Source organism: Melanostigma gelatinosum (assembly GCF_949748355.1).
Source record: "Melanostigma gelatinosum genome assembly, chromosome: 19".
In the NCBI taxonomy this organism is placed as follows: Eukaryota; Metazoa; Chordata; class Actinopteri; order Perciformes; family Zoarcidae; genus Melanostigma; species Melanostigma gelatinosum.
The window spans coordinates 9096032-9123140 of NC_136652.1; the positions used below are offsets into that span (position 1 = coordinate 9096032).

Consider the following 27109-nt stretch of genomic DNA (forward strand, 5'->3'; position numbering starts at 1 on the left):
CTGTTCTCTCATTAGTCCAATTTTTATGCGGCTCTGTTGCTTTTTTTTATTTTAAGGTGTGTGTGTGGGGGGGGGGGGGGGGGGGGTTGGGGGTGCGCGAACCCGGTCGGGATGTAGAAGGGGGTGCGCGGCCTAAAAAGTTTGGGAACCGCTGGTCTAAAGGATTTAAGGGTGGTGGTGTTGCATCCCATGTGACAAGATAATACGTAAAATCTAAATCTAAGCATGATCTACCGTGGATTTCTACTTTTTACTACAAAATACATCACTGGGCTCATGAGATATCTGCTTTTATTTACTTATTCAAACAGTTTGAAATGAAATCCATACAAAAGTTGTGTCATTGAAACACACTGTTTGGAATTATCTACAAAACCCTTGAACCATTGATGACAAACAAACAGATGTTCATCCACATCTTGTCCTGCACAGTAACAACTCTTTTAAACGGGGACCTGTCTATTGACAAAAATGGCTTCTCCGTCAGTCCCACAGACGAGACATTGTCCAAGTACATCCAAACTGTTGACAGACAGCGTCTGGCTGGGCAGCATGTGGGTCGTCTCCAGACGGCCTTTACTGGAGTCTCCGCTGAGCCAGGCGTTGATGAGAGACTGGTTCCCTCCAGCCGGGGCCATCGCACTGCGAGATGTCATGCTGTTGTTCCTGCCACCTGGAAAACAATGATAAAAACCTATTATTTCTTTGGTGGGTAGCTTCCTTAGGCTGCGACTCAGTTTTTTGTGATTGCTCTGAAAACCAAAAGATATAAAATTATGTGATTAAGATTTCCATAGGATTGTGCTGCAATATTGTCAACTCTTGATGAAGCTATTTTCAGATACAATCTGTTGAGTGCTTTAGGAGGCCAGAGGTTACTGTTGACAGAAATTAAGATGGAAATACTCAATTAAAATGTACAGTACTTTAGTGAATGTTCTTATTTACATTCTACCCCTCAATTTCTAAAATTATGTCAATCCTTTAAAACAGACTAAAACACATATACCTATTTAAACCACAACATTTAAACCTGTCTTTTGCCATTGTAATAATTAAACATCCAACACAAGTTTAACAACACTATGTGCTACTTAATAAAAACAACTGATCATCATGTTAGAAGAATATTATCTTTTTTGCACCTTTTCCCAACAGCCTTCACTGTAAACGGACAAGCCCACATCTTTTTCACTCACCTTTATAATATTTACATTACATATCAGGTGAACATTGTTGGCCAACGATAGTAAAATGTGTCTTTTACGTTGCATTTTAAAATGCCGTTTCTTGGCAGCACATCACAGTTTTTTCTTTGGACTGAATAGCAGACAGAACAGTTTGACTTGCCTTGTAAGAAGGAGGGCATGTCTGAATCTGTGGAAGTCTCCCAGTGAAGCAGTGAACCATCCTCTGAGCATGTGAACAGATGATCTGGGTTGGTTGGGTGGAAGTGGACTTCCCACACTGAAAACCAAAGAAAGACGTAAATAACACAAAGCAGAAGTTATTGCAAAAGTGAAATATAATGTACAACCACGTCAGAATTGACTTGTACATTTCTGCCCACAGTCAAATCTTACTTTCAGCAGAGTGTGCCTCCATGATTGAGAAGGGTGTGTTGCCTTGTCGCACATCCCAGACACAGAGCATGCCGTCCTGCCCTCCAGTGGCAACAATGTGCTGTTGGTTCGGATGTCTGTCAACGCAGTGCAGAGGGACTCTATCCCCGGACCTGAAAGGAAAACAAACATATCATAACTGCTTATAAAATTCGAAATCTAGAGATCTCGTTTTTTTTTTGTTGGTAGCAACTGAGGAGATCTTACAAGGAGAGGATCTGGGATGGTGCGTTGCTCTGTTGTCTGAAGTCCCACAGCTTTAGTTGGCCGATGGAGTTCACCGTCAAAATCTCTGTTGTCCTTAGGTAGGTCACCGCATGAATCGTGCTGCTGTCTGCATTCTCTGTCCAAGGTTCAGTCCAAAAAAACACATTAGTCACATTATTCTCTGTTCCTCACATGGCCCGAAGACGCCATCAAATGCTAAGAATTGTAATTCTGTGTTGTATTTTAACGCGACACGATAGTCTGGCTACAGCAGCTTAATCTCAATCTCACCTATGACTCGAATCACTCCCTCCTGGTCGGCTCTGAAGACGATGATCTTGCCATCTTCACCAACTGTAACGATCTCAGGACTGCTGCACACAACACCGGTACAGGGAGCGTTGTCACAAGGGTAATGATGCGCTCTCGGCCAGCGCTGAGAAACTGATATTGTCTGCAGTCAAGAGAGAGCGAGAGGACATACTGTAGATTATTCAGAGTTTTTACCAAACCACAAGTATGCTTTATATCCAGTAAAGCACTTAATCCGGCATTCACTTCCTTGAACTGCAACATATTTGTGTAGCCATTCCTTAGTCTGTTGATGTGACGTTAATCATGTTAAATAAGGGTTTATAAAGTCATCAATAACATACCTTGAAGACATATTGATCTCTAATGCTTACAGCCTTTCACAATGGGCCTCAGAAAAACAATGTAAACATCAAGCTAGGCAAGTCTACCCCCTAGTTATTCCTTGCTAAGATCAGGGTTAAGAGCCAGGTCAAATGTTTATCAAGTTAGAGTTAAAGTTCCCTATGTTTGTTAACAGAACATATTCTTGTCTTGCACAACAATGATTTTAATGATGCACCATCCCTCATTACCAAATTGCGTCAGTGTTTATATTTCCAACATGTTTTAATTTTGAGTAAAATCCTCAGTTTGTGAAATGATATCAGGATGATGTGTGCCAAGTGAAGCATCGAGTGAAAATATCATAATAATAATATGATGATATAATAAGAGATCAGTGTGTACCTGACTGTTTTGGTGGTGGCGAAAGATGGTGACTGCTCCAGTTGACGACGTTGTGACAATTCTGTCTTGGTCCAAAAACTGAAAGAAAAATCAATAAAGTTTACAAGTTGGTCGCATTATAAGTATGTAACATTTGGTATATCCTGTCTTAAATCAATACAGATGTTACATTAATGAGTGCTACAACAACGTAACGTATTGTTCTCTGTAAAAACAAAAAAATACAATGACAGGGACAAATCCCTTTTATCGTTTTCCCACCAGGGTCTTACTTGAAGGTCCAGAACATCTCCATCATGCTTGTATTCACATAGAAGCTGTGGGTCTCCTTCAAAGCCATCGTCCATGTCAGAACTTCCATGATTCCCAATGGACCAAAAGGAAATCTTGTTAACCTGTAATAGACACACATCTTTACATTATTTAAGTCCAATTTGAACTCGTTTTTATTGTTGTCAATGTGAAGTAAAGCAGAACACGACCCACTGACAGTTGTCATAATATCCAAATGTCTTACGTCACTAATTAGCCATTTAACATAGCCAGCCTTTATAGTTTAATTGTAAATAACGTGACAAATGAATTAAACACTTCCCTAAAGCTAATAATATACCACGTCTTCATGCACTGTTTGTACGCAGAAATAACGCCGTACAATTCACAATATGTCTTGAGTCCTTTTAACATTTACAATATGCGTAAGCACGTCAATTAGCAAAACCACCTAAAATTGCCAGATTATTCTTGGAAGTTTGGCAATCTCATTATTGTTAACGTAAAGTGACAACTTGCCAACCTCGTTATCCCACGAGCCAGTCGCAAAGATATCTGGTTGCTGCAAAGACGACTGCGATACTAGTCTCCATCTGGTTTTACTGATCTTCTGGGAAACGTATTTCGCATTTATATTCTCCATAGAGACAGTTTCTAACACCGTAAATTAAGTCAAAGATTGCTGGTGTTAGCTTAGCATTCATGAGACAAACCCAAATGTGCCCGCCTGCTACTTTGTACGTAACTACGGTGGCTTAACAAGGTCAAACTATCAATCATGCGATTTTTCGCACAGTTATTCACAGGTTCAGTGTGGGATCATATTGAGGTATTTTTGAAGACCCATTCCTTTTCTATTTATCATGTCGGATCGCTCCTAAAGTCAGAGAAACGTATTATAAAATAGTATCAGTAAGTTACACTGTTAGTGATTTTCTACACAAAATATTTGATTTAAAGTGGATCCTTGTATTTTTGTTCCTCAGAAGCTGAAACCATTGACCATTTATTTTCTAAATGTTTATACGTCAATTTGTTTTGGTATGATGTTCATAGTTGGTTGGAAAACCGTTATTTAATTTCAATGGTATTTATTTTATGGACAACTTGGACGCAAACATTTCAATCTTGTGATTATTTTGGGTAAATATCATATTCATACTTGTAAGTGTAAAGGTTGTCCCCCCTGTTTCATCATGTTCAGATATACTTATTGTTCCAACTACTTAAATCACTGAAATATATATTAGATATGAATAGAAAGACTAAAAAAAGTGTACAACTATATCTGCTTTTTGTGCTCTTCGTCTGTTTTTCCCCTTTGTTACTTCATAAAAAAATATCTTGATTTCATATATACAGTATACATAAAATAGAAAAATATCTTTTTTGTATGATACATTTTTGCATATTTTCTTTGTGCTCTAAAATAAATATATAAATAAATGAAATACTTTAACAGGTGTCGCACTCCACCTATCGGCCACCGTCCATGTTACTGCGGCAAATCTGATTATACACTCTGAGTGAGCGATGCTGATTTTTTCCATGTGTTTTAATCTTAGCCGAGGCTTACATTAAAATCAAAGATAAAATATTTGATTAAAAAACAATGTCACTGTTTTGTATCAGGGGGCGTTTTCGTTAATTTTGAATGTATCGTGACGTCTCCGCCGCTCCCCCGTCCGCTCTAGAGGTTGTCAGCTTCTTCGGGAGAACAGTTGGCGCAGGCGCGGCACTGACGGCTGCTGTCTACTTACTCCGCAAAGTGTGTTTAATAATGGCCTGGAAATCTGGAGGAGCCAGCCACGCAGAGCTTGTTAACAACCTCCGCAGTAAGTCCTCATGCTTTTTCTCTTACGGCTGCAGCACCGACGCCTTTGCAGACAGGTCGCCCGGAATCGGTGTAGTTTTTAGGCTTGAGCTTTCAACCCAGGAGGAGCGTAACGTTAGCTAGCTGGGTGCTAAACTATGTTGTTGTTGACCTCGCGTTACCTCGCTCTCTCTCTCTCTTCACACCCCTTTCCCAAACCACGTTTGCGTCATGCATGCCTGCCGTCGCTGCAGAAAAAAAACAATAACTAACAATACAAAACATACCAATTACAGATTATTTCTGCAGCTTCAGCTTTGTGTTAGGCTAGCCTAGCCTACTAACGTTAGCTCTATGTGCGTCATTTGGAACGTTGTAGCTAGCGATAGCAGCGCTGCAAAGTGCCCTGCCCACATTCATTGACGGCTAATATCTCTGTGTCGTTCCTTTCACATGAGTGACACGGACAACTGTGGATGTGAGGCTAGTTTATACATTGCCTTTGTTGGAAGGTGATTGAAAATGGCAGCATGGCAGTCAGTTGCTGCTCTGCAAAAAAAAACAGAACAGTAACTGTGCTATCCGGTGCCAAGTCCACTATGACCGATGCCATCAGTGTTACATTCTTCTGCAGTCAGATGACAGTGCATTGGGCGGTTAGGAGGGGATATCAGTGATTGATTGCCACTTTATCAACATACAAGCTCTGATCAGACATGATAACTTGCAGATAGCAAAATTATATTCATGTTGACATCTTCAGACCAAAGTGTATAAGTCCAGGTTCAATATAAAGTGTCTACCAGGGCTATTTATATTCTGTGCAGTCCGCAGAGCATTGCACCAGATTTTGTGGTCAGTCATGCTGCATTTGCGTTGCAACGAAAGCAAAAAGCATAATTTGCACTTTTTCCTTTCTTTATCTTTCTTGCCAGATATGATTCAATGTGTCAGTTTATTGTTGACCATATGTATGTATGTATATATGTATATATGTATGTATGTATGTTGTATGTATGTATGTATGTATGTATATGTATGTATGTATGTGTGTGTGTATATATATGTGTATGTATATATAGGTATGTGTGTGTATATATGTATATATATGTATGTATATATGTATATATATATTATATGTATATGTATATATATATATGTATATATATGTATGTATATATGTATATATATATATGTGTGTATATATATGTGTATGTATATATGTGTGTATATATATATGTGTATGTGTATATGTGTGTATATATACATGTGTAGATGTTCTTATTCTATTTGCTCTTTACTTCGTAACTTAGTCATTACTTTGATTTTCTGCTCCCTCTGATTGAACACTTCGCTGGACACAGAGTTTGCATAAACTGGATTTAAGCAGGTCACACTCAGGATGCATGCTAATTCACAACTTTTCTTTTAAATTGTTTGTGTCCTTCTGACCAGTGCTCATGGCTGAAAGCAGTAGTAGTTCACCCAGTTGCATTTGTTTTCAAACCTTGTACCCAGTTTTGTGTTGGTGGAAAATTAGATGTCTCTAAAATGAATACTTCGTGTTAAAGCCATAAAGTTTGTCTGCGTCACCAAGGGGCTTGCATTTTGAATTCTGACACAGATTATGAACAGGTAGGAAAAACAGCTTGAAGTCTGCCAGTCTGGGTTTATTCAAATTTTCCGAAATCACGAGTATGTGTCCCAGTAACAGCGTGCAGGGTTTACTTGTAATGTATCCTAAAGCGTGACATATCTCTGATGGCGACCGGAGACGGTAATGAGAGCGGCGCCGGCTGTCGTTGGCTTTTCCTGCCTTTGGCACCGGCTGCAGGAACCTGTTATGAGGGTTCATTCTGAAGACACGAACACTTCTTTAGGGAGTTTTTTAAGTTTCTTCCACCGCACGTCCATCAACTTTAACACTTTGCTGTGAACTTCCTCCCTGTGTACTTCATTTAGTCCCACATTTTCTCAGATTTTTCATACTTTGTCTCAGTAGTTTCCACTGTTCTCCCAGATATGGATAAAGTCCTCTATCACAACGTTGATACATATTGAGATACAATACATTTTCTGGAAAATCAAATGAGAAATTGTTGAAAAGGTTTGAAAGCCAGACAGGAAGGTCTTTTTTTGGTGAATTCAGTGAATCATCATCCTCACAGTGTCACAAAATGTTGCCATAAAGCAGTCCTGCCCCCAATGGTCTGATAGACAGAGTTATAAAGGCATATATAGCAATCCTCACTGCAAATGTTGTCGTATGGCACAACCCCAAAGGAACCACTAACTGTAGTAATTGGTTGTGTAATGCCTTAATTCTATGAATTTCCATTTGCATCTGCTGCAAGATGATGTAATATATTCCTACCTGGTGTTTGTACTTGTTCTCGTTTCCATAACACACAGTGACACAAACTCTTTTGCATCCCCAGAAAATGGAATTATTAAGTCCGACAAGGTCTATGAAGTCATGCTGGCCACAGACCGAGCCCACTTCTCTCGGTGTAATCCGTACATGGACTCGCCGCAGTCAATAGGTACGTCTGCTCACGTCATCATTCGTGCATCGCCGCACGGTCTGGACTCTCAATACGGGTCTGAACTAACAAAATCTCTCTTTAACCAAAAGGCTATCAAGCAACCATCAGCGCCCCACACATGGTATGACTTCAAAAACACTCTCAGTCAGTTTTTCTGCCTCCTGTGAATCACAAAGTGTGAACAGTTTTTTTTTTGTAAAGCTTGCCTCCCCTCCACCCAGCACGCCTACGCCCTGGAGCTTCTACAAGAGCAGCTGTACGAGGGAGCCAACGCTTTGGACGTCGGCTCCGGCAGTGGAATCCTGTCCGTCTGCTTCGCACGAATGGTGAGCCACACGTGACGGTAAACACGGACAATTTCTCTTCGGTGCTGTTCTGACTGATTTGAGCTGATTTTAATTGGCGTGTCAACCAATCGGCATACAACGAGATGAAACGTGTCTAATGCTGTGCCGTCCCCTTCGTGCGTTACAGGTTGGAGCGAAAGGGAAAGTTATAGGAATTGATCACATCAAAGAGCTGGTAGACGAGTCTGTAACTAATGTGAAGAAAGATGACCCCAGCTTGATAACATCGGGCAGAGTCACGCTATTAGGTAAGATGTCTTTGATGAAAGGTTTTTGTCTTTTTCTGGAACTTATCGGAGTTGTAAAAATGTCAGCTGTCTGTACTTTTTTTAGTTTTTTTTTTTAGACAAGCCACAGTGTAATGCTTCTTAGTTCTGTCTGTCTCCTCTTTTAGTGGGCAACCAAACATACAGTAGCTCAGTCGATACGGTCATGCAGTGCTAAATAATTGAGCAGTGAGTGCCTGCTTTCAATTGCTCTGCAGGAGGGTGGCAGTGCTGATACAAACAGGCACAAAAGTCTGGTTGGGCAAATGTATGTTTACTTTCGGTCCAGTTATAGAAATATTTTTATTTCTATGGGTCCAGTATTTTTCCCTCAATTTAACCAGCCAACAAAAAAAAACAACTTTTGTTTCCACTGTGTCGGTTATTACATGTGTAAAACTACCAAATATCTGCCGGATGCCGCTAAACACACTTGTTTTTACTTTTTAAAATTTTAATCTGTCAGTATTTACACAAAGAGAAAATAAGAAAAACACAACGTGAAGGAGTTTACGAAGCCTGAAAAGTTGTGGGCTGACACAACAACTTATTGCGCCTACACAAACAAAACACAAACACTTTGAAGTCTGAAAGTAACAACAGAAAGCTGCTTTGCTGTTTCTTTTGGCTGATATCAGATTAAGCTATTTTAAGACTTCAGTTGTAGATTTAGAAGTCTCCAGATGTGTTCATGTACTGGTACTTTGCAAAATAAACGAGATTCCACGCTCAAATATATTGTCACATTACTGATACAGATTCCACGTATTGAGTGAAGATATTATCATCCAGCTTTATATCTTTGAAACAGGATGCCTTTGTGTGTTTCAGTGGGAGACGGGCGGATGGGCCACACTGAGGAAGCACCTTATGACGCTATCCATGTAGGCGCAGCAGCACCCAATGTCCCCCAAGCGGTGAGTCTCTGAATACTTACAACTAAACAATTCAAAGCAACAAATCAATACCAGTGCAGAACAACTAATGCACACACATCTTGTGTTTCAAAAAAGGATGGAATTCTTAATCCTGGAATGGCTTATTTTTTTAAATGCACATGTTGGTTCAGTCCCTTTGTATCGTCGTGCTGTTGACTCACTGCATGTACCTTGTTTTGTCCCTCAGCTTCTGGACCAGCTGAAGCCCGGCGGCCGGCTGATTCTGCCCGTTGGCCCGGCGGGAGGCAACCAGATGCTGGAGCAGTACGACAAGTTGGAGGACGGCAGCACCAAAATGAAGCCCTTGATGGGAGTGATTTATGTGCCTTTAACAGACAAAGACAAGCAGTGGTCCAGGTGGAAGTGACTTCTTTCTCCCCCCCCTCCTCCTCTCACTCTCTCCTTCTCACAGTGGCGAAAAGGTGAAATGGTGTGGCACGGAGCAGGCAACGGATCACGAATGGGGCTGCATTTTGCTGCTTGTTCTGACATTTCTTGCTTCTTCCATACCATACCAACTAAGCTGCACGTTTCCTCCATCGTTTTTTTTAACTCCACGGTTCCAAATTGGTTCAACAAAACCTGCTTGACTAATGCAATTTGAAGCCATAGTCGTTTTGGTGCCCAAACACGAGAGAAACTGAAATAGCTGCAGCGTGAAGGCATATGCTTGGTTTTCCAGAGCATGACCACTTTGTTAATTTGGCTGCTCATAACGCGCTAAAACCAAACTCCGCCACTATTCTGTTTGATCTTCTGCTGATCTTCTGTGAGATGTAGACAAAAATAAAACAATAACTGCATATTGCATGTGATTGGAACTCTTGACTTTGTGTTTGCATGGTTGTTTCTGGTATGCTGCTCTTCTTTGTCTACCTTTTGCTAACGTTTGACTTCTGTTTGTCACAGGGATGAACTCTGAAGAGGAAGACGGTCCATAATCCACCTTTTAAGTTTGAACCTGGAGAGGACTTGGATGGGGTCAAACAGCCCATGGCATTTTGTTCAAAGCGTAACAAAACATGCTCTTTTTCTTTAAGTCTAACGATGGACTAGAGTGTCATTGTTGACCGCCAGAGGCGCTGGGAAGAAAGACTGCTTGAAGCGCCGCACAGAAATATTGTAGAGGACATTTAGTTTTTTGTTCAGGCCTGCATCCTTTTTGGTTGTGTATACTTTTTAACTGCTGGATTTTAGGGTTTTATTTTTTATTTTTTTTTGGTTGTGGTGGTTTTACCATTTAAAATGCAATCAGCAATTTTTACAGTATTACATTTCAGCAGCATCAGAGCTGAATGTAAGAGGAACGCGGGACAACGACGAGGAAAGCCTGGATCCTTTAGATAACTCACCGTGTGTGTGCGTGTGTGTGTGTGTGTGTGTGTGACATCTAACCGTAGACTTCTCTGCTAACATATGAGCTGTCAGCAGTATTAGGAACACAATGGCTGACCCACACAAGCCGTTTGATGTGCAGCACTCTTACGTCATTCTACACATAGAATAAGCAACGTATTGGATCACACCGAACATACTCCAAAGAGAGCCGAGTGCTAACAACACCGACGCATGTGCACATACAGGGCTGTGCTTTCCGCTTCCTGCCGCTGGTTTTCCATCAATGATTAAACGCAGGCTCTTCTGGCGACTGTTACTAAATGGGATAGTCACTGCTTTGCCAAAATAAACAAACAATATAAAGCAAATGAATGTCTGTTTTCTTGAAATCGAAAAGCACATTTTGTTTTGGATGATATTTGGCTGTCAGTTTCTGGAATGGCACATGAAAATAAAGAGATGCTTATGTTTTTGTTGTTTAATCCTTTGTGTGCAGGACGCAACATAGCATTTGATATATATTTAGTTATACAGTCGTAATCTGTATAAAGTATGTTAGAAATTCTGAGGTCAGGAGTCCCGATTGTTTAGCCACAACCACACCCCCCAAAGACATTTATGACCAGCCACCAAAAGTAGTTTGTGTATTTTAATTATTTATCTAACTTTTATTTATCAAGGGTAATGGATGCTCTGCTGATCTTAAATGATTTCTACATTCAATTTTTTATTTTTATTTTAAAATGTTTCCTATATGACAGCCTAATTGCACCATTTTTACACTACCTACTATATAAGTCTCATCTTGGAATAAACAGTTTGTGTGTAATTGTAAACCCCTCAATCTTTAAAATATACAAACTGCTAATAAAGGCTTCAATGGTAATTTAATTATGTGCTAAACATGTGGGAAAAGATAGTGTTGCATTGTTGTAAATTACTCAGTCAACAGATCGCACCAGTGTTTTTAAATTTTTTAACACACTTTAATATCTCACATCAAAGACAAACACTTTGAGGGAATACATGTGTGCAAATATAGCAGATACTCCACATAAGTTTGGTTAATAACAAAAAATATGCGACAAAATTTAGACAGAGATAGAATTTGACCAATATAATTTATTATGGCTTTGTATGATTCTGAGGAACTTAAAGAATAATTTGTTGCTGATTTATAATCAGTCAAAAAAAGTGCACTATAACAGCTTTCTGCCCTTCAGACCAGTTAACTCAAGTAAAATGTGCAGCAGTCATGCCACATTAGTGCCACCTAGTGGCAAAAAATACAGCATATTTTTGTGCAAATAATAATGCTTAATATCAAAGTAACCTGTGTTTTAGGAATTTTAATAAAGGGCACAAAATAGCCTCTAGTACTGTATGTATCCCAGAAGTCATTGGGGCAATGCAGTATTTCATTATCAAATGTCGATTCATCCATCGTGGATTCAAAATCACACAACATAAATGTGAATTAACAAGCGTCTAAATGTGTGTCAATGGCTTTAAAGGCAGCATCTGCAGCGGTTTTAGCAGTCAGAGGGGTTCAGTGTGGCGATGTTCACAAACGTTCATGACAGCAAAGTGTTGGGGTGTTTCCAACCTGACATGAGGACAAATTACAGACACTGGGCTGCAAGAAACACAGCGTGCAAATTCAAAACGTTCCGGCTCAGGCTGTGTTGCGACGACGGCCGTGTTTCTCTTTCTCGGATCTCAGACCGCGGCTGATTGGCTACAGGTACATGCCGTTGATGAGGTAATCGGACTCCTCTGTGGTGAGGGGTCGAGCTTTCTTCAGCTTGTGTCCAACGAGTCTGAGACGACAGCCGATCATGATCAGCAGCAGAGCGGTGATGATTATGCCGAGAGCCAGAGGAAGGATTGCACCTTCGGGGGGAAAGAGAGGCCATGTAGACGATTATGAAGAACATGACACATAAAACAAGAACAGGAGGTACATACAAACTCAAACTATACCTGATTCTGGTGCTGGATGCCCTCCTATCACAGGAAACGGTTTGGAGACGGGGACGCTGCTCTCTGCCTGGCTCTGGGATACTTTTGGGGCAGCTTCCAAGAACAATGCACGTAAACAATTTAGATTTGGAAACACTTCCTGGTATGTCAATAAAGTTGTATTGAAATGCGCTCTGGCTTTACCTATCTCAGTCTGTTTGGTGATTGGAGGAGCCACAGTTGCTGGTTTGAAAGCTGGACCTAAAAGATGTTTCCATGCAAACAACAACAAAAAAGAATTACACTTGTTTTATGTTGTTGCAATTATGGAATTGGATTGAAAAAAGAAATTGACAAGAAGCAGATTCTCACTCTTTTGTATACATTCACTGACACAGTCAGTTTCCTGGAGGAAGTTGTTATGGTTGCCCTGGCAACCGCCATACAGGAAGTGTTTGCATTCTCCCGCATTTTGGTCATAGTACCAGCGCGGGAAGGTGCCTTTACAGGGTCCCACAACCGGAGACGCAGCACATGGATCTACAGAGAGAGAGTCGGGCACAATACACCACTCATCAACTTTGAAGTTGGAGGGCACAAGATGTGGCTCATGAGAAACTAATTACTCTGTCAACAAATTGCACCAGTAAGTGTTTTTTGATACATAATAAACTTAAATATCTCACATGAAAGAAGGGAAGTAGTTTACAGCGTTTTGCCTCTAAATGTCCAGTTAATTAATGCAGATTTAAGTTGAGATACGAACAACTTTATTGATCATACGCAGGGAAAGTGAAGTTGCAGCCTGAGGCGAGTCGACGTATTCCCATCAACAACAATACGCACAACCAACCAAGAGCAAATGTCAAAGTATTTTTGACGCCATTTCTCTTGACTTGTCCTCTCTTTCTCCTCAACAACGAGGCATCATCTTAGCGAGACGAGCATTTAGACATGAGACTGAGCATTCGTGAAATGAAGAAAAGACTCCTGAGAATGTACTACCTGCCGTAAAATACCGACGGAGGGGGAGAAGCCCTTTTTTGGTCAGTCTCAGCCTGATCCAGGGATCAGATGGCGGAGCGGACAGAGGGGCTTTGTTCCAGCCCTCGGAGAAGACGCTGGCAAAGAGCTGCTTTCCCAGGGAATGCTGAGTGTCCCTGTGGCTTTGCCAGCCCTTTTGAGCTCAGTGCTGTGACTCAACGGCTGCCTACAGGGCCTCCATCTGCTTCTATGTCCAGACAAGCACTAAAAACTCTCTCTCTGCCTCTTCACAAACGGGTACCGCACTAACGACTCAGCGATGGAGGATCATATTGTCATGCTTGTAGATTGCCACCCGACCCTGTATTTGGAACGAGCACTCTGTTTTGTATCACACTTTTTTTTAAGGTGTTCAACATGAACACAACCTTTACCGTGACTGGCTGAAGCCTCCTGTTGAGTGGGACTTTGTGGAAGCGCGGCGTTGCTCCTGTCCTGAGGCGGTATGATGTTCTCAATGCTCTTTCTGGGCCCAACCTGGAGCATGGAGCCATCCTCCGCCTCCTCTGGTTGAGGCAGATCGGCAGGGTGGGTCACTGACTTCCTGTTGCTGTCAACTAAAAAAAACGAGTTAATGAAGTTCTCGCATTCCTTGAACTGATCCTTACAATACAAGAGACTACATGAGATGTTCACCATTACAAAACAACAAGGGTTTCTTACAGATTGGGCAGAAGATTTCATCGGAGCGGTCTGGACAGTGTTGCTTCCCATCACAGGCGTACGTGATGTCAATACAGCAGCCGTCATCACACTTGAACTGGTACTTTGAACAGAGACCTGTACAAACTGTGGGCACAACAACGTTACAGTTATACATCTTGTAACAGTCTTAAACCGGGACCACATAAACCCAGCTCTTAATGATTAGAAAATGTTGAAAGTACTACCGGTACATATATTCTTTAATGCTGTAGCATCATCAGTGCTGCCATTTAAACTGGCTGAGCAGCAATATTTCACACACACACACACACCACCTTCTGCTTGGTGTTTTGGTGCCAGCACAGTAACGGAGACGTTGTCGGAGCTTTTCTGGCCCGCTGCGTCAGTGACGGTCATCTGGAAGGAGTAGACTCCCTTCTGGAGTCCGCTGATCTTCAGCAGCCCTGGATGAGTCGCCTTCAACAGATAGAGAAATGATCAGTTTGAGAAAAATATACTTTTTTTTAAATTTAGATAACTGCATAACACCATAAAAATACACGTTTGCCCTCTTATCTAACCTACTAATCTGTAGTCGACAATGTGAAAGGATTTTTGTTTGCGATTCTTAATCTGTTAAAAAAATACAATTGAGATGCAAAATAAATACCTGAAAATAGCACTTCATCACATTTATAAAAAAAAATCAAATACTGCTGTAAAAGAGTCCTGCTTATATATTTACATCATTGCTCAAAACGACCTAATACACCTTGTGGCGCTAAAGAGATGGATACAATCTACAGCGGACACAAATATACCATCTGAAGGTTTATATGTTCCTATCGCTCACTCCTTCTTGAAAACTTCAGCAGCAACATGTCTTTCCAAAAAACAACATCTCAATGACTTAAGTGCATAGGACACATTGTATTAGACACTCTGCATGTTGCCTGTGACCAGCGGGCCGGCTCCAGCATGGCCGATGTCCTTGGAGCAGGCCGGGACGTGATAAACTATCTCTGTTGACACAGCAAGGTATTATGGAGCTCTGCACACAAGCCGCCCTGTTGACTTATTCAAACAAGCAATTTGACACTGGTGTCTGCGAGAGCGATTAGTGACTATACATACTGCAAACTAAAATGTTAGAATCAGCTGATCCCCTGAGAGAAGAGAGAACAATAGAGCAACCCCCTGTATCTTTTCTTAATTCACTCTGTGTTTCCTCCAGTGTGTGTTCTCAGGCTTTCATTACTCAAATGGATGCGCCGAAATGAACCTGCATACAAACATTTAATACCAAGATGTCTTGGCGATCGGCGTGCACTGACCTTCATGTTGATGGCCGTGTCCCCCTTGACGAGGGTCCATTCATAGTGGTCGATCGCACGGTCGTCCACGCTGTCCCGTCCGTCCAGGACGGCCCAGTCTGTGGGCAGCTGGATCACCACATCCTGTCCGGCGTCGCTGCGAGGAGGCTCATCCACATCTGGAACATCACACAGGAAAAAAAAAAAGATAATATAGAGGATGTACTACACGGCTACTTTATTTCAATTTAAAAAAAATTAAAATCTTATTTTAGAAAAAGCTGAAGAAGATAATAGTTGGTATTTTTACTTTACTTAAATGGTAATCAATCAGCTGACCAATCATCTCAGCTCAGTAAGTAAATAAATAAGATAACTATTGCCATAAAAACACCTGCTGCTGGTCTCAGTGTCCTGATCTAATGTTGCAAATCATTAACCCAGCCTGCCGGCTTCATCAAGATGAAGCAGTTGCTGGTGACTGTTCTATGCAATTTGATTATCTTACATACTAGAGAGAATAAACTGAGACTGCAGACACATGTTCTTTAGTACTATAAAGTTAGATAACCCCACTTTGGAGGGCTAATTTCTGTTCTACAGATACATCAGAGCAAATATTGCATAAACTGTCCTACATTATACCAAAACAAAGAACCACATTACAAATCATTACGCAATGCTTTGTTTCCTACATTATAAGTCATGTTTCTATAAAATCTGCATGTTAAGTAAAAAAAAAAAGAGTAAACCTTTATATTGTGCTCCTTCCTCTGTTAAATATTTTAATTAAATCAGTGTTTTAGTTGAAGATGAAACGTTAAAGACTATTATTTAAGCTTTAATGAATGAACCATGGGGTAGGTCATCTAGAAGGGTAAGCATATTGATTGGTTGTCCATAACTAATACTAACTTATTATCCATCCAGGATAATTGTAAAAAAACGTCCCTGCAGGATTTTAATATCAACACAAACAGGCTATCCATGCATGCACAACAACACCTAAATAATTATTAAGCATATGGACCAATACTTTCTATATTCAGCTTGTTGTTGTTGTCATCCCCCCACCTTGTGTATCGTCCTCATCATGTCCTGCCCCGGGCCCCCTGGCTGCCCCGCTGGGTGAAACAGGGAGTTGTCCCTGCGTGGTGTTGGCTGTCCGGCTGTACGTGGTGAAGCCCTGCTGCGGGGCGAAGCTGCAGACATTGTTGCTCCTGTAGGTGCAGTTGAACAGGTAGCAGCTGAGGCTGTCCCCGGGCTGCCTCAGGTCCTGCTGCACCACCGCCACGGTGCAGTGGGGCTGGGAGCAGCAGGCGTGCAGACAGTCCCTCCAGGTGTACACCCGCCGCGGGGCCAACAGGAAGGTGGCCCCTTGCTCGATGGAGGCCTTGGTCCGGATGATGCGCTCCCCGACGGCGTTGAAGTCGCCCACGCACGAGTCCAGCGCATCGCCCGCCCGGTACGTCTGGTCCTGCTGGAGCTCCTTGCGGAATTCCTCCAAGAGCTCCTCCACGCCCGATATTTTTGATTTCAGATCCGATATGGGCAAGGATCGAGTGTCGATACGTCGGACTGCGTTCAGCAGCACGACACAAGCGAGCAGCAGCAGCCGGGGATGCTGAGAGAGAGCCATGTTGGTCTGTTAAGCGGCGTCTCCCCTCTTCTGCCTCCGGCGCAACCACACAGGGAGAAAAAACGGCCTTCCTACATGAACTATATCCCCGTAATACTCACTTAAAACACGGTATTTTACAGAGTGATCGTCTCTAAATCACGAGCGGAGCAGCGAACCGTTTGTCCTCTGACGATGCTCGAAATGTGGTGAGGGGGAAGACGGCCGCGAGACCGTTTGGCTGCTCATCAGAAACCAATGACGTCACAGTGATGGATAAATATGACGAGAGGACACACCTGCAGCTCTGTTTACCTCCCTCTCTACCTTTCCACAGGTGTTTGCCTTTAGAAACGGGCACACTCTACTTTCATTTGAACAGCAACAACACAACAGGGAGACATTTTCACATTTTCATTGCTCTAGCTTTTCAATAGTTTTGTTTTATTGTAATATTTTGAGGCTCTTGTCTGCCTGTATCTACGGTATATTAAAACTTGATTTTAACAGTTGAATCACTCGGTGCATATGAGCTTAGGCCTACTTAAGTTAAAGTGTAAAAGCTACAATATTTCTTATGAAATATTACTGAATGTTGTGGCTATACATCGTTGTTAGTCAGTTTATTGAGCGTTACCTTTGACATGACAACTACTACAGCTTTTTTTAAATAAAAACATGATGCTAATATATGGCTTTAAAATGGAAATATAACTTAAAATGACTAAAAAACATTTGACAATTGTCAATATATCTACATATAACTTTTCTACATGAGTAAAGAGAAACCATTGCATTTACCAGCCTATTGTTACAATACAAATATTTCGAACACATTTCTTTCACAGTTTCGAGATTTTTTTTAATAGGACAAAAATCGTGAATAATTTTAGATATGAAACAAAACTGACACACTGCTCATGATTATGTTCCCCATTTCTGACATCATATTTTTTAAATAAAAAAGGTCAAGGCTTTTTCATAGGACATTTTTCCATTACATCTGATTGATGATCATATCAAGACAAGCAACGTAAGCACACTTTTGTCTGTACAAAAAGAAAAGAAAACAGAGTAAATGATTCAATGTAACATAAATTACTGACTGAATATTATATATCCTATGATTTGTGATACTAGAAAATACAATACTATACAATTCATTTTCCACGTGTTCATTATAGACTCATGGAGATTTAACTATGTTTATCAATGCGTTTTAAAAGCACATACATGTCGTTCACATATAATTCTGCAACACAATATTTACACGTTTATGAAAAATAAAAATGTAGATTCGTATTATAAAAGGAAATGTGAGAGAAACTATTTAAATAAGTCTCAGTATGGATAAAATACCAAAAAACTAAAACAGGGCATGCATGGACGTCCTTCAGATTACCATAGCAATTAAATTAAAAAGACATTTAAATAAAGTAGTGATAAGATGCCGATGATAAAAACATTAGTACAGATGATTTTGAATGTAGTATTTTGTATCTCAGGCCTGTATTAGAAAACGGTCAGTCCCCAGTTTTGTAAACATTACATCTTGTAAAGACAGGAGAAACATCTTTTGACAGTTTTCAATGTTTTAACAATAGATTTTCTCACCAATTGTCATTTTTAACGCACCTGTAACAAAAAGCTGTGTAATGTCCATCAGGCATAGCAAAACTAGTGGCACTTCTCAGTAATTGTTGCTTCCAAAAGGACCTTTTTCCCCCCTAGAAGATTATGAAAATACTCTGACAAGACCGGTCCAAGAGTGTCATGTGTGAAAGCTGCTCTGTGCACACAGCAATCACAGGTTATTCTCCTAAAAGTCTTGCTCTTATAAATACTGAGGTAAAGAGGAGAATACTGGAGCTGTTGGGACAAAGATCCGGGCTTTTCCGAGTGGTTGTCGCCACTTAAGGCCTCAGGTTGGCTTCTGCCTGTAGTCTGTGATGGCCTTCCATAGTTTACACAGGATCCCGCCTCTGACAGGAGACAGAGAAAAGAGGTTACAACATACAATGTGCAGTATGCTACTGCTTTAACCAACAGAAATTACACTCCTATATGTCCTATAACTGAGCTTTTCAATATTATTTGCTGTCTATAATTACCCATTATATCATTTTCTAATGCATTTCAGTTTCTCTTGTCCTGAGAGTCAGAAAGCACTTCTCTGACTGTACATGTATGTGCACAACATCATTATCTGTCAATTAATGAAGCAAGGTTTTTACAAAGTACAGAGAACAGGGTTCCATTGGCAACTACGGAGTTCAATTTAAGACTTTTGAAGACCTTTTTAATACCACAAAGAATGTAATTCATTCCTGCTTTACAGTCAAATTGGCCAAAGTATGAAAGCAGTCGATGATACGATAAAAGTATCATTTAAATCACATTCCTTTCAGTACTTCCCCCGCAGTGTACAACAATAATTCCTATATAATTATTATGATGATGATATAATTAATGAAATGAATGCAAACTGGCCCGGATAAGCAGCAGCAAATGTATTTATGTATTTAAAACAAATTCATTGAAGTTCATTTAGGTTCGAGCTGCCTTGCTGCTGTAGTCAACAGTAGTGACAATTACTGTAATAGGTCTCGATAAATACGGATTTAACAGCCTCCAGTTCATACAATTCACTGTCGCAACAGTCTCACGTATAACTTGTAAATGTATGATATCTCCCGGCAGCCCACAACCGGATACAAAAACATATTATAAAAAAACATTTCTTCCTACAGCAGGCAAGAGAAAAAATATACAACTTTTTAAATACTTTCTAAGGCGTGTTTTGAGGAAACTGAATCCATAGCTTTTTAAGAGTTTTCAAAATCTGCAGACACAAAATGTTGTCGTTTGGGGGGCCACTGGGGGGCGCCACATGCAAAAATGTACAAATCCGACACATGCAGTGATAGCGTCATCAATGATTGTTTTTGAAATGTTTCACTCTTATGTGATACACGGCTACAAATGAGAAACATAAAAAGGAGATGAAAACTGTAGTAGTAGTAGTAGCTAGCTAATAAACATGTTTAAACTATGGACACCTCATAGGATTTCTGAGAAATGAAGCTGCCAGTGTGACTCACTACAGTGCCGAGTTGCCCGGTGCAAACCTACAGAAAGAATTATGCAACAAAGAGTTGTCTCAGCTTCACCACTGTTTCTGGTATTTGGAAAGCTGCATTGCTATTTACATGTCAGTTTCAGCGTGTTTCTTTCGTGAAACTGTGAACGGACAAAAGTAAAAGAAACTACCTCAGTCTTAAACTCTTCAGATCGTCTCTTGTTACATCGTGGAGGATGTTGTTCAACGTGTACTCCTCGCTCAGTATCTGGAGGAACATAATGCATGAAATGAGGGTGCAGGGTACAAACAGCGCTTCTGTACTCAGCAGTTACACGAGATTCAAGAAGACGTAGCTCTTTAAGTTACCTTCTGTTCTTTGTAACTGCACAATGCTTTACACCATATTTTATGTCATTCTTTCATCTAGCTCCAAACCGCTCAGTAACATTGCTTAGAAAAAAAAGCTTTATAATAGTATCTCAAAGATCCAGCTCCAGAGTGGAAGCAGGGACTCACGCTGTCTATGGAGTCCTGGTCAGCGCCGTAAAGCCTGAGCCAGCTGGTCATCTCGGAGTCTTCACGTCTCTCTGCAGGCGGACTCCTCTGTCCCTCTGGGACAACTGATGATGAGGGGACGTCTGCCAGAGGATACAGGGAACAGACTGCTTTAGACACACCGGACCCATTCATGCAACATTTGCATTGGAAAACAACGGTGTGCTGCAGCGTCAAAATAACCAAATGATGAGGATATCTTATTATATGCTCCAACTTCAAAGCCGCCTTATATAGCAACACTAGTCAGCCCGTACACCAGCACCAGGTATGTTATTGTTGTTCATTTGTACTGTGACTAACCTGTATCTCATTCTTTGCCCACATACAGCTGATTTTCTTGCTGTGCAATGCAATTTACGGTAGTAAATAACACTTTTGCAGGTGAGTTCTACAAACATATCACAAATGTATTTGTACATGTTGCTGGCAGATGTGCAGCAAGATATTGCAGTAAAGTAAATAGCAGCAATACGTGTCAGACTGCACTTGACCTTTATTCTTAGTTATCAACTGTAGCAATTTAATTTCTAGTGTAATTTACTGTTAAAATGTAGTTGTTTTCTGCCCCAGACATACAGTAATAAACACAACTTGCAATGACTGTAGTGCAAGTAAATTGTATATCGGCTGATACAGCACGATAAGATTTTTACTATTCTTTAATTCTGATTTCCTTTCAGTATCAGGCTCAAAATACAGCAACAGCTGGGCTTCACTTTGCAAAAAAAACAGTACCTCTGAAAAGAACTATACAATGTTTGCACAAGGAGATAATCGCTTCAAGATGAAGCAATATCATCACGAGCAGGATGAACATCGTGTGGAATAGATGTTTTCATTCTGGAATTCACACAATTTGCACCTCCAGTAGGTGATGAGATTTCTCTCCACTTTTTCTGTGATGATGTATTTCCTACAGATCAGCCTCAATGAGCCACAGCTGCTTGTGAAATGTAAAGGCAGACTGGCAGTAGAAGCAGAAGTGGTGCTTGTGTTGCAAACAGTCAAAAGTGTGAAAAGGTAAATGAGATTGAAGTCCAGACCTGCGGGCTCAGATCGCAGCCTCAGTCGTCTGATCTCCTGCTCTCTCTCCCCCAGCACTTGTTGCAGGATGGCCTGGTACTCTCTCTCCTTCTCCAGCAGCTGCTCCATCAGCCTGGAGTCAAACAAGTCGGAGGGAGGAAACACAACATCAGTTGAATGAATGAAACGACTCATAGAAATACATGAAAGCTCACAGAAATGAAAGCCATTTGGCCGATAAAAGCATCTAAATCACAGTAAGTGTTCTCGACTACCTGTTGGTCTCCAGCTTCATCCGGCCCAGCTCCATGCTCACAGAGCGCTGTGCATTGTGGGACTCGTGTGAGACGGTGGAGCTGAGCGTGCTGATTCCCGAGGTGGCCACGGTGTCGTCGTGAGCGGCGACGGTAGGCGCCCGGCCCTGGTGGGTGGAGTTCCTCCCCGGCTCGGCGTCGTCGTCAACGTCGTCCTGCTCGGCTGGGTCGCTTTCCGAGGCCAGGCTGAAGTGAGGCCTCAGCTCTGAACACCGACACAAGACAATACTGTGATGATTTACTGGATGATCACGCATCATGTTATAGGAACTGGAAGAGATCAGATTCCAGACACACAGGTATGTAGAATTAGGATTTAATCGTAGTTAAGCAAGTAGTAGTAGTAAGTTAACGTTACATTTTTCTGACTCAATCTAACAGTCGATTTATGGCTGCTGAGATTTATTGTTTGGTTTCATTCTCATGATCACATCTCATTGTGTACGCTCCCGTCAGCCAAGCTTTACAGCTGCTACTAGTTCTCCTTTTCCTACTGTTGAGCGGGCTTCTTAAAACCGGATGCTACTCCATTGTGCTCATGTGGTTGACGTCAGTTTTTCAGTTGTCATCACAGAAAATCCCCCCCGCCTCCCAGATCTCTGTCGTTCAGCAGACAGCTGTAATTACTGTAGCATCCAGGGGGAAACTCTCACCACAGCTCCTATAGCTATCGGGCAGCCAGTGCTTCCCCGACAGACCGCTGATAACGCATTTAGAGGTGCTCTGCTCGGGACACTGATGACGTTACCTGGCACCAGGATGGTGATGGCGGTCTGCACAGCTTTGCGAATGATGTTGTCCAGAGCGAACATCCAGTGAGGCTTGATGTTGTGGTTTCGTAGCACTTTGTTGACCTGAAGACGTAAAGCATTATAGTTAAAGTGCTGTATTGTTAGACTGAAGACATTTCATATTGTCGGTATATTTACATTTTCCCAGTTTTAATCCAGAGTCCCTGTGGCGATTGTTGATTTATCTCTTGTTATATGGCAAAGTATTTCTACATCCAAGTCCCCATCAAATCCCTGTCTAACACCGGTTTGAATGTTCGATGACTCATCCTGCACTCAGGGGCGTTTAAAAGAATCATATCATGTTTGCTGGTATTTTAAGTTCATTCAGTCTTAATTATTGTACTTTGAATCAATGCACTAGCAACCAACCAGCTGCTTTACTGTAAATTGTTTGCACTGATGACCAACAGGAGGCATCAGAGCTTCATCTTTCTGCAGGATTACGCAACACACCCCTTACAAATATGAGGGTCATTTCATCTGCATAACTGCATTTCTAAAGGGGAAAAGCAGAACAGTCCTTTTTCACAGAATGTGCAATTACTCCTGACACATTCCCCTTTTATCGCCTCACTAAAAGGTTACAAGTATTTCACAGTTATCCGTCTGATCTCTGTGCAGGGCGAGCAGCAACATTGCAGCCTGCCGCTTTCCGCAGCTCATGTAAAATGACAATTATACTGAAGTGTTCAGAGCACATGGTTTATGAAGAAGGCTGGGAGCGGCTCTGCCTACAAATAGGGGGCTGGATGATAAGACAGGAAGTCACGTGTTACAGAAGAAAATGAGCAGCGTGTGAGGGGAATTTCAGCAACAACTAAAGCTTTTTACTGCTGTAATTTGAAACTTGATTCTCAGATAAGCCGAGGATAATTAGTCAAAAACCGAATAGTATTTTAGTAAAGATGTTGGGTATGTTGGGTTTGATTCATTGTATGAAATGCAAGATGTAGAATTCCTTCTGGACCCTCGATACAATCATTCATCTGGATGATACCTACAGCGTCCTGGAAGCTGAACAGCACGACCTGCAGCTGACTGATGGCGGTGCTTTCAAAGTCCAGCTCCAGCTTGAGTTGAGACAACGTGTTGGCGATGATTTTTCGGTCCGCCATGCGAACAAAGTCACCCAGGCTGACCACGAGGGTGGAGATGTGCTGAGGCTTCAGCTTCATTTGCTCAGAGCCCTGCAGGGGGAAAAAATGAAAGCCGGGGTTAGAGGCCATGATAGGAACGTTTGAAGTGTGCATGAGATGAGTGTCCGTTTGTCTGCTGACTGACGGTGCCTTCCACAACCAACCTGTGTGAGGGCCTCCATCAGGTTGGCCACCACCTTGTCCCGGTCCTCCGTCAGGATGTGGTGCAGTGTGGCTCGTCTCTCGCTGTCCTTCCGAAGCATGAAGAAGCCTGAATCCTTCTCATCGGGAGACGGAGGCGCGCTGTGGTCCTCGAAGTTCTCCACTGGAATGCTGGAGTAGAAAAACAAAAAAAAGATTTTGGCTTTCATTGAACTAATAACTACATTTATTTTCATTTTTCAATTACAATGGAACTGGAACAGTTCGGAAAGAAATGTGCATCTAAAGCACATATTACATGTGAAATGTATGCCTCAGCCTTCATGTGGATGCAGGAAAAGTGCAGGAAAATTCTAACAGATAAAGGTGATCCATGTTATTAAAATCATTGTTTCTTTGATATTTTTTTTCTGCTAATTATAGATAAATTTAAAGAAAAACATTTGTCTGTGCCGTCTGTGTGTGTGTGTGTGTGTGTGTGTGTGTGTGTCTAACACATCTTTAAATTAAACCCTGTGAAGAAATGATTTTATATTGTAAATTGTGTACTCTGTTTTTACCCATTTCTATCATGTGTTTGTTTGCTTTTTGTGTCCGTTTCACGGCCGGGCAACCAATTGCCCTTTCGTGACAATAAGACAATAACAACAGATTGATTGATTGCTTGAACATAATTGATCACAGTCAAATCTGACCATGATGGTCTTCCTATCCTTTGATTCAAAGGTACGAGGTTCATCCAATGTTGTTGTTTTGACATCTGATACCAACCTTTACATTATAACACTATTTGATTAAACTTGATTATTTTCATACCAACAATTGCCCCAAATGAGATTAAAATAAGATCACATTCATAACATCGTTGGGCACTAAAGAGAGTTTGCATTCGAATAAATTCTGCTAAAAGGGCTTCACAGGCAATCAGCTTAGTATTTATCTATTCTACGATCTATAAGAAAACATTACGAGAGTCTGTGGCGAAGCGAAATGACTGTAAATGATCATTTATAAAAGACCATCATGACCCCATTTACTTTGACAAAGCACTACCTGAGGAAGAGGGACCTGGGCGCCTTGACATCTCTCTCGCTGTAGCACTTCACGCTGGGCTTGAAGATGAAGGGGTTGGTGTTGAGGTCGTTGTCAGGGGAGACGGAGCCGTACTCGCTGCTGCTGCTGGTGTCCTCCACCACCACCGGCACCGGCAGGGAGATGCTGCGGAGGTACTCTGGAGGACGCGACGAACAACAAGGAACCTTAAAAGTGCCCGTTGCACCATTTGTGCACTGATAATCTGATGTTTTGCTTTGTGCGGCTAAGAAGGAGACTGTTGTCTGAACCACTCAGCAGGACGGAGCTGTTCTTCCGTAACAAAGACGGAATTCAAGAAGGAGAAATTAGTCAAAGTGCTGATGGAAGATTGGCTTCCTTTTAAAGAAATCAGATACCGGTAATACTCGACCATCACGTTTGGGGAGAACATTCACATCTGATGTATCCGGCTGCAAATGACCAGCCATTGTGTGTAAATAATGAAACGGTGGTTATAAACACTGCGACATTCAAGAATTAGGACTGAAGTCATGTTGTGCAATGTCTATTTTGAGAAAAGGGCAGAGTCGTGCCAGGCAGGTAGCCACAGGCAGAAAAAAGAAAAGAAAACTGTGGCCGAGATACTCTCTGGTGAAGCGAGGCAGATGAGTCGGCACAACTGACGTCCAGATCATAAAGTAGTCCCTCTCGTGGTAAATATGTCTGAAAGAAGAAGAAGTGTAGAGGGCAAAGGAACTCACCAGTCCCCGGTGACAGCGCTATGGTGGGAAGAAAAAAACAAAAAAACAAACATGAAATATGCGTCAGCAGTTAACGGAGAACAAATTATTTGCATGTAAGACTGGCAGAATAACATTTCCAAGTACACATGGAGCTTTTAATATTTTGCTCTGGTGCCAGAGCACATGATAGCATCACTGCTGCGGGGTGGAAGCCCAACCCAACGCGTCTTCTGATGCCGTCTGATTTACCATGAAAAGAGGTCAGTTGCAATGTTTATGAAAGGAAGCTGCCTTCTTTTTCTTTCTTTTTTAAAAATGATTTTTAGTGTTTACCGTAATTAGCCATGTCTGTTCAAGGAGCAGTGCAACATTTTAGGAAATAAAACTGTTTTTCTTCAATGCCACCCTCGTGTCTTTTTGTTAAATATAAAGCTGGATCCAGTACACGGTTAGCTTAGCTTAGCATAAAAACTGGAGCCAGCGGAAACATCTTGCTCGACGACATCAAAAGGTTCAACACGACTGTTTCTTGGCCAAGAGGAGTGTCTGCCTGGAGTCTTGTCGTCAGCGTGAAGATTTTCTTGGCGAAGTCACTGCTCCCGGCCAAGAAGTAGTCCCATAGCCCCTTTGTTTTTGATGTTTGGTTATTGTAGGCATTAAATCGATAAGATATACTGTGTTAATTAGAGGGCTTTAGATGTAAAACTACTCCTTTAACATTTGTCCTTCTCTCGTTTGTATTTGGCTTGTTCAACCTTTTATTGCTCCACTGATACTGAGAGAGGTTAAACTGCGGTTCATTTGTGCTTTCATCAACTGATGTGGACCTCAACGGAGGTGAGCCCACCTGTGAAGCTGCTCTTGCTCTTCTTCTTGCGGCTGGTGACGGTGAGGAACTCGTCGGTGAGCAGGTCGAGGGCGGTGGCACGGCGGTCCGGGTCTGGCTCGAAGCAGCGCAGGATGAAGGCTTTGGCCTCCAGCGACATGGAATCTGGGATCTCTGGGTGGATCTTAAACATGCCCACCTGCAGACAAATGACACATGTTCAGTTCAGACAGATGTAAAGAAGTTCAAGATAAAAAAACACACACAAACAGAAAGCTCTGAAAAGCTCTCTAGGATGTCCTGCTCTTGGGGTAAAGCATTTGATTTAAGGAGACATCTTAAATGTGCAGCGAGTGTTTACCCAGTGAACTTTGAGACTGTGCTTCAGGACAACAAGAACCCTAGAAATTCCTGTTGTTGCTGTTGAGGAATGTTGATTTAAGACTAGCAGGGAGATGCCCCT

The 27109-nt window shown here is 41.6% G+C and overlaps 4 protein-coding genes across 6 annotated transcripts in view; 1 reads left to right on the forward strand and 3 right to left on the reverse strand.

Moving 5' to 3' along the window:
- Positions 1–290: 290 nt before the first annotated feature.
- nup43 (nucleoporin 43) lies at positions 291–3870 on the reverse strand. Its single transcript, XM_079291017.1, has 8 exons — positions 3667–3870; positions 3143–3265; positions 2871–2948; positions 2121–2283; positions 1830–1965; positions 1584–1735; positions 1351–1467; positions 291–673 (listed from the first exon to the last, which is right to left on the reverse strand). The coding sequence occupies exons 1-8, from the start codon at positions 3784–3786 to the stop codon at positions 444–446; spliced, it is 1119 nt and encodes a 372-aa protein (XP_079147143.1). The 5' UTR covers positions 3787–3870; the 3' UTR covers positions 291–443.
- A 954-nt stretch (positions 3871–4824) lies between these two features.
- On the forward strand, positions 4825–10861 carry pcmt (protein-L-isoaspartate (D-aspartate) O-methyltransferase). 2 transcript variants are annotated; one of them, XR_013772874.1, is made up of 8 exons: positions 4825–4978; positions 7395–7499; positions 7592–7623; positions 7724–7828; positions 7977–8097; positions 8947–9032; positions 9241–9475; positions 9963–10861. XR_013772874.1 is itself a non-coding variant. In XM_079290846.1 (8 exons), the coding sequence occupies exons 1-8, from the start codon at positions 4924–4926 to the stop codon at positions 9973–9975; spliced, it is 687 nt and encodes a 228-aa protein (XP_079146972.1). In that variant the 5' UTR covers positions 4825–4923; the 3' UTR covers positions 9976–10861. The 2 variants fall into 2 exon arrangements, 1 of the variants encoding a protein (XP_079146972.1); XM_079290846.1 differs by having other exon boundaries at positions 9241–9410.
- Positions 10862–11712: 851 nt separating this feature from the next.
- On the reverse strand, positions 11713–16994 carry lrp11 (low density lipoprotein receptor-related protein 11; the record flags this gene model as incomplete). Its single annotated transcript, XM_079291355.1, has 9 exons — positions 11713–12284; positions 12375–12467; positions 12558–12614; positions 12726–12893; positions 13772–13954; positions 14061–14186; positions 14378–14519; positions 15377–15534; positions 16430–16994. 9 exons carry the CDS (start codon positions 16992–16994, stop codon positions 12130–12132), a joined length of 1647 nt encoding a protein of 548 aa, XP_079147481.1. The 3' UTR covers positions 11713–12129.
- An 815-nt stretch (positions 16995–17809) lies between these two features.
- Positions 17810–27109, reverse strand: part of map3k5 (mitogen-activated protein kinase kinase kinase 5) — a 65414-nt gene continuing 56114 nt past the window's right edge. For both annotated transcript variants that reach the window (XM_079290871.1, XM_079290870.1), the window contains 11 exons: positions 26668–26845; positions 25839–25856; positions 25096–25273; positions 24045–24213; positions 23746–23931; positions 22699–22804; positions 21912–22155; positions 21657–21769; positions 20572–20693; positions 20244–20320; positions 17810–18955 (listed from right to left, as the gene is read on the reverse strand). In XM_079290871.1, the coding sequence (XP_079146997.1) occupies positions 18895–18955; positions 20244–20320; positions 20572–20693; positions 21657–21769; positions 21912–22155; positions 22699–22804; positions 23746–23931; positions 24045–24213; positions 25096–25273; positions 25839–25856; positions 26668–26845 (1452 nt within the window). In that variant the 3' untranslated portion in view covers positions 17810–18894. The remainder of the gene's footprint in view (positions 18956–20243; positions 20321–20571; positions 20694–21656; positions 21770–21911; positions 22156–22698; positions 22805–23745; positions 23932–24044; positions 24214–25095; positions 25274–25838; positions 25857–26667; positions 26846–27109) is intronic.

What these genes read in the sequence shown, in the direction of transcription:
- pcmt (XM_079290846.1), top strand. Translation starts at nt 4,924, where the DNA reads ATGGCCTGGAAATCTGGAGGAGCCAGCCACGCAGAGCTTGTTAACAAC. An exon ending in GCTTGTTAACAACCTCCGCA is followed by an intron (nt 4,979 to 7,394) that starts GTAAGTCCTCAT and finishes TTGCATCCCCAG; the next exon opens with AAAATGGAATTATTAAGTCC. An exon ending in GGGCAGAGTCACGCTATTAG is followed by an intron (nt 8,098 to 8,946) that starts GTAAGATGTCTT and finishes TGTGTGTTTCAG; the next exon opens with TGGGAGACGGGCGGATGGGC.
- nup43 (XM_079291017.1), bottom strand. Translation starts at nt 3,786, where the DNA reads ATGGAGAATATAAATGCGAAATACGTTTCCCAGAAGATCAGTAAAACC. An exon ending in GGGAGTGATTCGAGTCATAG is followed by an intron (nt 1,966 to 2,120) that starts GTGAGATTGAGA and finishes AACCTTGGACAG; the next exon opens with AGAATGCAGACAGCAGCACG. An exon ending in CCATCCCAGATCCTCTCCTT is followed by an intron (nt 1,736 to 1,829) that starts GTAAGATCTCCT and finishes TTTTCCTTTCAG; the next exon opens with GTCCGGGGATAGAGTCCCTC.